The 12,687-nt window shown below is 47.7% G+C and overlaps 1 protein-coding gene across 1 annotated transcript; it reads right to left on the reverse strand.

The window, feature by feature from the left end:
- Positions 1-235: 235 nt before the first annotated feature.
- On the reverse strand, positions 236-2,568 carry Dhrsx (dehydrogenase/reductase X-linked). Its single transcript, XM_041659170.1, has one exon. It carries the CDS (start codon positions 2,520-2,522, stop codon positions 1,515-1,517), a length of 1,008 nt encoding a protein of 335 aa, XP_041515104.1. The 5' UTR covers positions 2,523-2,568; the 3' UTR covers positions 236-1,514.
- Between the last annotated feature and the right edge of the window lie 10,119 nt (positions 2,569-12,687).

Genomic DNA, 12,687 nt, shown 5'->3' on the forward strand with positions numbered 1-12,687 from the left:
GTGTATGTGAAAATGAGGCTGGGTATGATAGCTCAAATCTGTAATCCAGCACTAGGGAGACAGAGGCAGAAGGATCACCATGCGGTTGAGAGTTTGAGGCTAGCCTGGTCTGTATAGTGAATTCCAGGCTAGCCTGAGCTACATAGTGAGACCCTGTCTCAAAATAGAAGAGTAAGCTGAAAGAACTGATTAAGAGATTGAGGAAACAGATGTTTATAACCGAATGCTTTAATTCTAAATTTCCATTTTAGGTGGGTGATGAAACTTAGCCTTAGGGAATTTGAGGATTTCTTAGGATTGCACATTGGCATCAAGAAGCTTATGAAGTGGCGAAGCATCGAGGCTGGGGTGAGGGATCATTTGTTCATGATGAACCCCAGCATGGGCACTTCCTGTCTCCTCATAACCTATATTCCCTTGAGTCCTGTCTTTCTCTGGGTACTTTTCATTCACGACTGCAAAGGAAAGCTTGTGTTCCTGACCCAGTCTAAAGAGAAGAAACTGCAGCGGTCCAGCAGGAATGCTGGAACCTGTACACACATGGCCCTGGGTCTCTCCCCAGTCTGTAAAATGCTCCCAATTGTCTCGACACACTAGCTGATGGGCTTTTCCCATAGAGCTTTGCTTTCTCTTGAGGGGTAAGAGCAGTCATCTTTCGGGTCAATTTTCTGCTTTTAGAGGCATGGTTTGCTTAACAAAGTTATGACAGTGTTTGTCTAGGGTGTTTTCTTTGTTGTGAGGATTTTTAGTTTTACTAAAGATGCAGGTTTTGAAACTCAAACTAGGAACAGCCCTGTGTTCCCCAAAGGAATAAGAAGCAGATGAATGGGGAGATGTAAAACATTTCGGAGGAACACAAAGCCTGGTGAGTGGTAAACACCACTGACCTGGATTCGGGTGTCCAAGCTCAGAGAGCTCCTAACCTGTGTCAGGGTTTCCACTGGCCAGCAAACTGGACTGAGTGTCAGAGTCCTCACCTCAGCCTAGTCCAGAGTCAGCAGGAAACACAGGTGGGAAAGAGGTGAGGTCAAGACTAAAAACCATAGTGTCAATTCGTGTTCATGACCATTCCTTCCAAGATCATACAAAGTGACAGTGAAGTGATTGTATACAGCTAACAAGGCATGTGGTCATAAGAATAGGTATGAAACTATGTGAAATTCAAGAAATGAAGAGGTGGGTTAGTTTTAAAACCAATGTTACGAGGCAAAGTTAAAACCACAGTTGGAACTAGGAAGTCTGATGGTCTGAAACAAGGGAGAATAGAGATGTTAGAGCAAGGGTTGAGTAAGAGATTTATTGCATGTCTGTGAAGGAAATCAATTAGCAGCGAAATTATTATTTTTTTCTTGGTGCAGAGTCCTTTATGGTGCCCCACTGCCTGGCTGGGGGCCCCATGGGAGCCTGGGGGGAGAGGCGGCAGTGGGCGATGATGTCACTTGCCCACACCATCACAGCATCAGGTCCATGTAGGTGCTGGGTGCAGAGTCTGTGGTGCCATTGTGGGTGCGGGCCTATTCCACGCCGAAGCCCATCCCGTCGGGGATCCCCGCCAGCCGGCAGCTCTCCGCCCACAACCGAGCCTGCAGCTCCACATCCCGCGCAAGGCCCAGCGGTTGCGTCTCGGCCTCGTTGTAGAGGTAGCGGCCGCCGACCCCTTCCAGCTCCGGGGCGGCGGCGGCGTAGACTGAAGTCCAGGCGCCCTCGTCGGGGGTCTTGAAGAGCAGCCAGCCGAGTGCCCGCTGCACGGCCCGCGTGCCCCACCACACATGGCGGAAGAGAGCCGTGTCCACGACGCCCGGGTCGACCAGGTTGGCGGTCACGGGGTCGCCGCGCGCCGCCAGCAGCCGCTGCAGCCGCTGCGAGAACAGGACGAGCGCCAGCTTGCTCCGCGCGTAGGCCGCGTGCGCCGAGTAGGGCGACTTCCGGTCCTGCGGGTCCGCCGGGTCCAGCTCCCCCACGTAGTGCGTGGCCGATGCCACGGTGACCACCCTGGACCTCTGACCCGGCGACCCCGCCGACGTCAGCGCGCCCAGCAGTAGGTGCGTCAGCAGGAAGTGGCCCAGGAAGTTGACGCCGAAGTGGTGCTCGAAGCCGTCCTCGGTGCGGCCGGGGGGCACCATCATGACGCCGGCGTTGTTGACCAGCACGTGCAGCGGGAAGCCGCGCGACAGGAAGTCGCGGGCGAACTTCCGGACGGAGCGGAGGGAGGCCAGGTCGCAGAACAGGAAGTGCACCTTCTCGTTCTTCGTCTCCTCTCGGATCCGGGAGACGACGTCGTTCGCCTTCGCCGCGTTGTTCCCGGCTATGACCACGCGCATGCCCAGCCGGGCCAGCCGCCGCGCCGTGGCCAGCCCGATGCCGTCGGTCCCGCCCGTCACGATGGCCACGCGGTCGGGCTGTGCGGGCAGCGCCGGCTCCCGGAAGCCCCCGCGCAGGCGGCGCAGCAGCTGCGCCAACAACACGGCGGCGCCCACCGCGTAGACCAGGACGGTGGCCCGCAGCGCGCGGAGCGTCAACATGGCGAACGGCTCCGCCCCCTCGGCCTCTGACCTCCCAGCGGTGAGCCCGAGGTCCCCGCCCGTGGCGCGCTCGGAGACGGAGAGGAAGCGGGCGGGGGTGGGCTGGGGAGGAGTGAGAATCTCCAGCTGCTGAACTTTTACATCCTTGGTTAGGGCAGCTGAGCCCTGTAGGAGAAGCTGCCTGCAAGCCAAGCCAGAGGAATCTGACGCAGTGAAACTGACCAGCTCACCCTCGGGACTGTGTTCCAGCCTCTCTTTTCCTTTGTCTATTTGACTTTTTGTTTTGTTTTGTTTTGTTTGGTTGGTTTTTGTTTTTGTTTTTTGTTTTTTTGTTTTTTTGTTTTTTTTTGAGACAGGGTTTCTCTATATAGCTTTGGAGCCTCTCTTAGAAGACCAGAAGTCCCTCAAACTCACAGAGATCCACCTGCCTCAGCCTCTCAAATGCTGGGATTAAAGGAATGTACCTCCACTGCCCAGTTTATTTTGAGGCGTGCTCTTGCTATGAAGCCTAGGCTGATCGGAAACGTCAAGAGAGAGCTGATATTGCAGGCAGGTGTTGCCGCGCGCGTAGCTTTTGCTTTTAAATGTGAGCAGACAGGCATGAGACATCAGCCATGCACGCTGAATGTATAGATCTTGATGGATATAAACAAACACGCGAAAAGCAGCAGCTGGGTTGGGAGCAGAAAAAAAAATCTTAGGAACAAATACGTGAACACCCCTGGTTAATAGCTTCATGTGGGTAAGCAGAGAAGTGGGGGGAGAGAAAGACGTGGTACAAAGCCGTGCAGAGAAGAACACATTACTTCCTGATGTTAAGTATAGCAGAAAGTTTCTGATGTTAAGTGTAACAGATTTTAGAGGATAAAATTAAACCATCCAGAAAGTCAGGGTTTTTTTTTTTTTTTTTTTTTTTTTGGTTTTTCGAGACAGGGTTTCTCTGTGGTTTTGGAGCCCGTCCTGGAACTAGCTCTTGTAGACCAGGCTGGTCTCGAACTCACAGAGATCCGCCTGCCTCCCAAGTGCTGGGATTAAAGGCGTGCGCCACCACCTCCCGGCCTGAAAGTCAGTTTAAAAGTTAAGAAACAGAAAAAGGAAGATACTAGAATTTAAAAAGCCCAACACCGATAGACAGGGGTTCCAGAAAGAGAATATAAAAAAGGTAAGGTATTTTCAGAGAAATATTTAAAAAGTTGCTCCTGGATGCTGTGTGAAACTTTTGCACCATGGAGCTGAAGAAAAGATCCTGAGATGTCCCAGAGATTAAAGAGAGCAAGGACAGGAATGGCCCAGACTTCTCACTGCCTCCCTTACCACCCAGATGGAAAATGACCTCATGCCCTGTTTCTTAGTAAGCAAGAAGGGGTAGATTCAAGGCATTTCAGAGATGCAAGTTTAAAGCGTTTGGCATCCTTTGAATTTTTTTCAGAAAAATACTGGAGAATGAACTCCACAGTCAGCAAATGCTTGAGGAAAAAGGGAAAATAGGACCCAAGAGCTGGGGACCTTCTTTGTAGGCACCCACTTGTTTCAGTCTTCATGAGCCAAGCGACTGCTGGATGTGGGACTCTCAGCTACGGAGATCTTAGTTGGCAGGAGGTGGCAGGTATAGAGCCACTCAACTGGGCAGGTGCAAGCTGATGCACGATTAATAAAAACCCAGAGACTGATTCTAGTGTTCAACCTGAAGACCAAAAAGGCGTAACGGCCAGCCAATAAATAGCTCTTACCTCAACCTCAGTCCAAAATGGCGATTCTGCCTCCAGGAATCTCAGAATGAGACCGTATCTGAGAGCTGTCTCCTCACATTTTATAATTCTCTCTAGGGCTGGGATTAAATGCATGCACCTCCCATTTTCTATGGTAACTAGTGCATCTACTGGGATTAAAGGTGTGTGTTACCACTGCCTGGTCTATAAGACTGACCAGTGGGGCTGTTTTACTTTCTGATCTTAAGGCGGTCTTTATTTATTAAAATGCAGATAAAATGCCACTACAGCAAGTTGTCTCCAGGGAAAGGTGTGGGTACAAGTTTGCCAGCGAGTGTAAGGGTTTGAAGGGATTCTTTCAGGGGAGAGTTTAGAGATAAGAAAGTTGCAGACACCAAGGAAAGTAGTGAGGACAATGGAAACAGTGAACAAGTAGACTCAGCTTGCTTCTTAGACCCCTTTCTGAGTTACAGTTATTTCATTTAGCCAACCAGCGGTAAGGCTTGCCAAGGAGTATGGTTCCTAGACCCAAGGGACCACAGAAAGGTCTTTAACTTGCTTAGGAATGCTCATGGCCTGTGAGCCAGTGGCCTTTTCTCTCCAGAGTAGTCGTTTTTAGGACAACACACTGGCTTTCACTCTCTCCCCAGGCCTCTGGTGCTTACATGGCCACCCCTCTGTTATAGCTGCAGCATAGGTGTCCCTTGAGCTGCCTCAGGCTGAAACTGGGAGGGCTTTGTTCTCATGTGTTCCCTCTTGAGTTTCCCTTCTGTGCCTAAGTCCTCCTCTGGTGGCCTCCCAGGATTCCTGGACGATGAGTCATGCTGGAACGGGCTGACTTCTGTAGGCCACTGAGGTTGTTGTCCTCTGTTGGACCCTGCTGGGTCTTTCCTAACCTCGAGGGCCCCTTCTTGTGCAGCCTGCGTTTGCTTGGCCAGAAGAATGAGGCAGAGGAATGAACCCCGCTCTGGTGCCAGCGGCTTGTCCTTCTCAAGGGCAATCGCTCCGAGTACTTGGGAATAGTGGCTTCGCTTCACTCGTGTGTTCTGGAAGCTCGGTTTTAAAATGTGTTTTGATTTTGGAATTGAACACTATTTTGCATTGTCTTTATATACATCTATTGAAATGAACATATGTTTATTAACTAGTAAATTCTGAAAACATAGTCTCCTCTGTGATTATATCAAGATTCATAAACCTTCCTTCACCTTATCTCCTCCTTTTAGTAAACTGAGAGGCCCTCCCTAAAATAAGCCTAGAAGTCTCCAGACTCATCACCAGAACATAGGTTCCTGTTCTTAAACCGCCTCTGGATGGAAACAGAACAGATTCTTCCTTCCTATGCCTCATTCCTTTGGTTCAGTTGTTTTTTGAGATCACTTCATGCTATTATTATTATTTTCATTTTTTACCTACTGAATACGAATCAACTACATATTATTCACCCACTCCCCCCCCCCTGCTGTCTTCCAGTGCAGAAGATCAATACCAGGGCCTGGCGGATTATAAAAACATGACTTAGATTTCTTGATTTGTTCCCGAGAGACGCTGATAGGATGGAATGTACGGAGTCTAGAAAGGAAAGAGCTTGAATGAAGAGACTGTCTCGGTTTCCACGCCAGAGGCCTTAAGCCATGTAAGTGGTGGCAGAAATTTGGAACTGTTCTTTTTGTTCACTCTGTGAACGTCAATCAGACAGCCCATCCAAGCTGTCCCCAGACGACACACTCAGGCTGTCCCCAGATAGCCCACCTAAGCTATCCCTAGATAGCTCACCCAAGCTGTCCCCAGCTAACCGTTCAAACTATTCTTCCGCATAACTTTTAAAATCACATTTCAAAGTGAAGTGGGAGAAATCAAAGACAGGCAGTGGATCATTCAAAATCCATGAAGAGTGAATACCTTGGAAGTTGGCCCTGGAATTTCTGTCCTGTTGACCTCTGACATGGACTGTTTGAATGTTAGCTGTGGCTTTGTGACACCTTACCCTTAAGGCTGGAAAGTGTCCCCATACCTCTGGGTCAGAAATCCAGAGCAGGCTTGCTGGGTTGTGTAATTTAGAGCTTTCCATGAGGTGTAGTCAAAGTACCGAGACAGGATTGCCCAGTGAGGTGGCTCCTTGAGGGGAATACTGCTGAGAACCAGGAGTCATGGCTGAGGCCCCAGAACAGCAGCTGCAGGGCAAGGGTAGGCTCTCCTTTGCCCATCCAAAATGCTGGCCCCAAAGCATCCTCTTTCAGGGCTTGGCCCAGCACACCAACGTCTTATTCATAAGTGTATAGGATGTTCCTAAAGTGGAAATGATCAGAAGGATTACTTTTGTAGTCTCACTCATTAGTAAGCTGCCAGCACACAAGCAGGGTGCGGCTGAGGTCTGTCAGCTCTGTGCCTCTCCCATATTCCTCTTCTGCTGAGTCTTTTGTAATTGTTTTATAATGAATTGATAAGCGTATGTAAATGTCTTGCTGAATCTTGTGAGCCATTATGGTCAATTATGTATGAGACCCGAGGAAGAGGCTGTGGGAAACCTGATCTCTAGCCATTGTTCAGAAATGCAGAAGAGGGACTGGGAATTGGCTCAGCAGTTAAGAGCACTTGCTGCTGCTTTTTAGAGGAGGCTCTGCCTCTGTTCCCAGTACCTCCTACCATCCATAACTCCAGCTTTAGTCCCAAGGGATGTGACACCCCATTTTGACCTACTTTGGCACAAGGCATGCACATATGCATGCATACATGTAAGCAGAACACTTAGACCCATAACGTAAATTTAACTTTTTTAAAGTGCAAACTACTCAGGACTCAATGGGTGTCTGAAATGAGCATGGTCTTATGAGACTCAGCCCATAGTCTATCAGGTAGACCTTTACTCCAGCTAGAGTCTAAATTGAAGCTTATATAGTTAGTATCTAAAGAGTCTGAGAACTGCTTATTGTGAATGGAAAATCCCACATATTAGTAACAGAAGTTGTTTTTCCCCCTTCGTATTAGTTTGAAAGATAGGACCAATGAGATAGACATGTGCACACACATACACAATGAGACAGATGAGAAACTGCTCATGTGATTGGGGAAGTTAAGGGCTGTACCATCTGCAGGAGACCAAGGGAGGCTGGTGGGAGAGCACAACAGAGATGATGGATAGATTCGGATTCAAGCTTGAACCTGAAGCCCAGTGGGCAGAAGACCACCCTGGCTCTCATGCAGAAGTGAACCTCTTCTTGGCCCTTAACAAACAGGGTTAGGCCTATAGGGGGAAGAGTCTGCTTTACTCAGTTTGCCAATCAATGCCAGTCTGCTGCAGAAATCCTCATACATGATGAAAAGCAGCATCTAACCAGACATCTGGGTAGTCTGGAGTGCGGTTATGTTGACATCCCACGAGGACCTTAACCTTGCCCACTGCCTCACTCCCCAGCGGCTGGTTAATAGAATACTGCTGTCAACGCAACCTGTCAGGTCAAGGGCTGGCTAGGCAGACTTTGTGTGCCTTTTCTCCCACCGCTGTGCTCTCAGTGTCAATGGCAAGGCACGCTATAACTTTATGAATGAACAATGGGTGAATGATGCTAATGTTAAGAAGGCCATCATGCAGGCCCCAGAAGCTAAAATGAACCGGGGTGTGTGGGTACCAAGGGTGTGTGGGTGCCACGGGTGTGTGGTAGCCAAGGGTGTGTGGGTGCCACGATTGTGTGGTAGCCAAGGGTGTGTGGGTGCCACCGGTGTGTGGGTGCCATAGGGTGCCACGGGAGTGTGGGTGCCAGGGGTATGTGGTATCTGGTGGCTAGGCTCACAGCTGTAGTGCTGTGAATGGATTTAAAGAGCTGTATTTTCACTTTTGAGTGGGATGGGTTGGGACAGTATTTTCTTTTTTAGAGTGGGATGGGTGGGGACTGAATCATCGACATGAAAAATGAGGGTTGGGTTTGGCGGCAACAGTTTTTTGGAAGGAGAAAGAGGCATGAGAAACTGAAATCAATCATCCTGTTATTTTAGGAACTGAACAAGGCAGCTCATGTAAAATTAGCCACCATCCCAAATAAAGAAAAATCATAGCCAGGCGGTGGTGGTGCATGTCTATAATTTCAGCACTCAGGAGGCAGAGGTAGGCAGATGACTGAGTTCAAGGCCAGCCTGGTCTACTTAGTGAGTTCAGGACAGCCAGGACTACACTTAGAAACCCTGTCTCAAATAAATAAATAAATAAATAAATAAATAAATAATAAACAAAGCAACAACAACAAAAAAATCAAATCACTGCCCAAGGTCGTATACTAATAAAATCATAAGACAAAATTTTAATTGAGTCAGGAATGAGTCTTCCCCAGAATTCAGGTTCTGTCTGAGAATACATCTGTTCTTCTAGGAAAATTCTCTCAAAGCTTATTTTGAACTCATTTTAATAACTCTTGATAATTCTGAATACTAGCAAATTATGTTAAGCAGCAGTCTTTCTTGAAAAACAATAAATCAAAATCCCATTCTACACTACATTCATGTGTCAATTTACTAGTATGGTTTAAACATGAAATGTCTCCCATAGCCTTCTGGGTTTAATAGTTCTCAGCTGGTGGTGTCATTTGGGGAGATTATAAAAACTTTAGGAGGTGGGGCCACACTAGGTGCTGCCTTGAAGACGCTATCTGATCTGCTTCCCAGCTCACTGCCCTGACCATCATGAGGTGAACAAGTTCCTTTACCACCTACTTCTGCTGACATGATATTCTGTCTAGAATGTTGGCCAAGCAAGCATGGACCAAACCCTCCAAAACTGAACCGAAAGAAGTTCTTTGCAGTGATATTTTGTTTGTAATCTAACAAAATTTGCCTGAAGGTCAGAGTGCAGAGATAGCAATAGAGGTCAGGCAGTGGTGGCACGTACCTTTAATCCCAGCACTCAGGAGACAGAGGCAGATGGTTCTCTGTGCTACACAAGATTGAATCTGTCTAAAGGAGGAACAGAGTTCACACAAAGGTGGTCCCAGCACTTGGGATCCCACACCTTTAATCCCAGCTCTAGGGAGTGGAGTCAGGAGTGATATGATGGTGGTCAGAGGAATATAAAGTGGGAGGAGACAGGCGCTCAGATGCAGGATGTAGTTTCAGGTTTCGTGGAGACTGAATCGACTTTTTGATTTGAGGTAGAGGTAAGAGCTAGTGGCTGGCTATTCTGCTTCTCTGATCTTCAGCAAACTTTATTTGTTTTCTTTTTTAACTTTATTTTATATGCATTGGTGTTTTGTGTGCATTCATGTTTGTGTAAGGGTGTTAGATCCTTGGAACCGGAGTTATGGACAGTTGTGAACTGCCATATGGGTGCTGGGAATTGAACCCGGGTTCTCTGGAAGAGCAGTCAGTGTTCTCAACCACTGGGTCATCTCTCCAGCCCACAAGCTTTATTTGTTAGATTACAAACAAAATATCACTACAGTTCTTCCCCTGCTAAGTCCTTTCTGTCATATACCTAGTCATAGCCATGCTAAGGTACATTCCCTAAGCGCACTGTGTTAGCTGCTCAAGATTCAGACAGGACTCTGGTCCTTGCCTAAACAGTTTTTGTAGATTATTTTACATACATTTATTGCTTATTTTATGTGCATTATTTATCTTTTTGCAGCACTATGGATTAAAGTCAGGGCTTCTCGCATACTAGGAAAGCACTCTTATCACCGAGCTACATTTCCATCCCTCTTTTTACTTTTGATTTTAAGACATGATTGCTGTGGGATGATGCTCTTGTGCACTGTCAAGATTTGTCACCAATATTAATTAAATAAAATGTTGATTGGCCAGTAGCCAGGCAGGAAGTATAGGTGGGGGTGACCAAACTAAAAGAATTCTGGGAAAAGAAAAGGCAGAAAGTTGGTCAACCACCCAGACACAGAGGAAGCAAGATGAGATGCCTCACAGAGAAAAGGTACTAAGCTACATGGCTAAACATAGACAAGAATTATGGGTTAATTTAAATTGTAAGGGCTAGTTAATAATAAACCTAAGATAATAGGCCAAACATTTTATAATTAATATAAGCCTCTGTGTGTTTCTTTGGGACTGAATGGTTGTGGGACCGGGTGGGACAGATCCTTTTACATAGGATCCCACTAAATTTCCCAGGCTAACTTTGAACTCACTTTGTAGACCAGGTTGACTTTGAACTTTTAGTTTTCCTGCCTTAGCTTCCTAAGTAGCTACAACAATGGGCCTGCACCACTAGGCCTGGCTAGTCATTTAAAGACCAAAACATTCTTTCTGAAAGATTCCAATGGATATTGTAATAATTTATCCAGATCCACCACATTCTAATCTCCTGTTTGGGGAAGTTGATTTACTTTGTTGTTGTTTTAATTGATTGGCTGACTGATTGATTAATTTTATATCCCAACTGCAGTTTCCCCTCTCTCCTCTCCTCCCAGGTCCCCTATCCCTCTGCCCCCTCCCATCCAGTTCTCCATTTCTGTTCAGAAAGGGGTAGGCCTCCCATGGACATCAAAAAAGCATGGTATATCAAGTTGCAGGAAGACTAAGTTTCTCCCCTTGTATCAAGGCTAGACAAGGCAACCCAATATGAGAATTAAGGTTGGAAAAGCCAGGAAGAGTCAGAGACAGCCCCTGCTTCCACTGTTGAGTCTCATAAGAAGACCAAACTACACAACTGTTCCATATATGCGGAGGGCCTAGGCTAGACCTGTACATGCTCCCTGGTTGTCAATTCAGTCTCTGTGAGCCCAGGATAGTTGACTCTGAGGGCTTTCTTGGGGTGTCTTTGACCCCTCTGGCTCCTACAATCCTTCTTCCCTCTTTTGAGCAGGATTCCCTGAACTCAGCCTAATATCTGGCTGTGGGGCTCTGTCTCTGTTTCAGTCAGTTGCTGGACAAAGCCTGTCTGATGACCACTGGGCTAGGCACCAGTGGAATCTAATCTTATAATTCTGCAGGGTCTTGGCTTTAAGTCCTTGGACAGCACATATGAAGGCTGTTAGCACGGTGGTGGTACCAGAAAACATTCTGAGATGTATCTAGGCTTGTTGTGATCTGATATATCACCCGTACATTGATATGCTAAAACCCAGCTTCCAAGCTCATAAGATTGCCTTAAAGAAGCAATTACTCATGAAGATTTCACTTCATGGTTGAGATTAGTGCCCTTACAAATGAGACCCCCCAAGGAGCCTGGGAGCATCTTGTGCCATGTGAAACTTCACTGAGATGATGTTCTCTGAGCAGAGCCTCACCAGACCCTGAGTCTGCAGAGCCTTGATCCTGAATTTTCCAGCTTCCAGACAGCTGAGAAATGAACTCCTGTTGCTCAGAAGACAGCCGTATTACATCATCTTGTGCATTCTTCCACGCATGCTGTCTCCTCAGTGTCTGTACGTGTGCTATTTTTAGAATTTTAAGGTGGGGTATCTTAGGCCTGTTTTCCCAGGTGCTCAGCACACTCAATCATATTAATTCAGGCTTCTTTAGTTAGAAAACTTTCCCGATCTCCTTCGGGAAATAGCGGTCCTCTCCCTCGCCCACAAGCTCTGCTTTATCTTCAGTATAGGACCCACCACACTGGACATATTGGATACGGAAAATGGGCAGAATGAGGGTTTAGAGCTGTCTGGGGTCCAGGTGAATAAACTGGTTGTAACTGGAAGTAAAAGAAACATTCGCTGGGGAAGATCAAGATTCTGGGTGTAATAATTCCTGCTCTTCTACCTGACTACTGGGGAGAGCATTTTTCCGACTACCCACCCACAAGGCATCGCTTTCTACATCAGCATTCTTCATCAGGCTCCTCTGCTTCTAACTCCAGAGTAGAAAGAGAAAGGAGGAGCACGCAGCTGAGTAGGTGTGGGTGGGAAAAACAATGCCTAGGTCAGTTAGAAGGAGATGCTGTTACCTGTGGTCAGAAAATAGACAAGTATGAGCGACTGAGGGATACGTGGGTCTTAAAAAATGCTCAGGGGCGGGGGACAGGGAAATGCCTGCGACGATGTCTTTGTAGTCCTTGGAGAGTCCTGTGGGAGGATCCCTTGAGTGCAGGAAAAGAACAAAATAAAAACCCAAGCAGTCTCTGAAAAACAACAACGGCAATCCCCTGGGAGAGGTGCTGAAATGTGCTTGGCTGTGCGGAGCGGCTAGGTCCCTGGAGGGAGAAGGGATTCCACTTAGCACATGAGGAGGAAAGGCTGTGGGACAGGGGTAAGGCCATGGGAAGGTGGCAGGCTCCCCCCCCCCCCCCCCCCACTTGGCAGTTGTGTCTCCTTTGCCAGAAAACCATCAATCTACTGGACCTTGTCAGGGCCAGACTAAGCATGTGGCGCCCAGAAAATTACAAGCCCTGAACAACCACATTCTTTCACGCGATCGGCTTCTTTCTCAAGACTTGATCCTGACATTTCCTTCTAGAACATCCATGGCTAGGGCGCCGCTGTCCTATTGCCTCATTGGCAGTCCCGGCGGGAGGGGGA

The sequence above is a fragment of the Microtus oregoni genome, unplaced genomic scaffold, assembly GCF_018167655.1.
Source record: "Microtus oregoni isolate MIOR12 unplaced genomic scaffold, Mior012 000010F_ref0000083, whole genome shotgun sequence".
Classification (NCBI taxonomy): Eukaryota; Metazoa; Chordata; class Mammalia; order Rodentia; family Cricetidae; genus Microtus; species Microtus oregoni.

Excerpts from the sequence above, each read along its gene's own strand:
- Dhrsx (XM_041659170.1), bottom strand. The coding sequence starts at position 2,522 with ATGTTGACGCTCCGCGCGCTGCGGGCCACCGTCCTGGTCTACGCGGTG.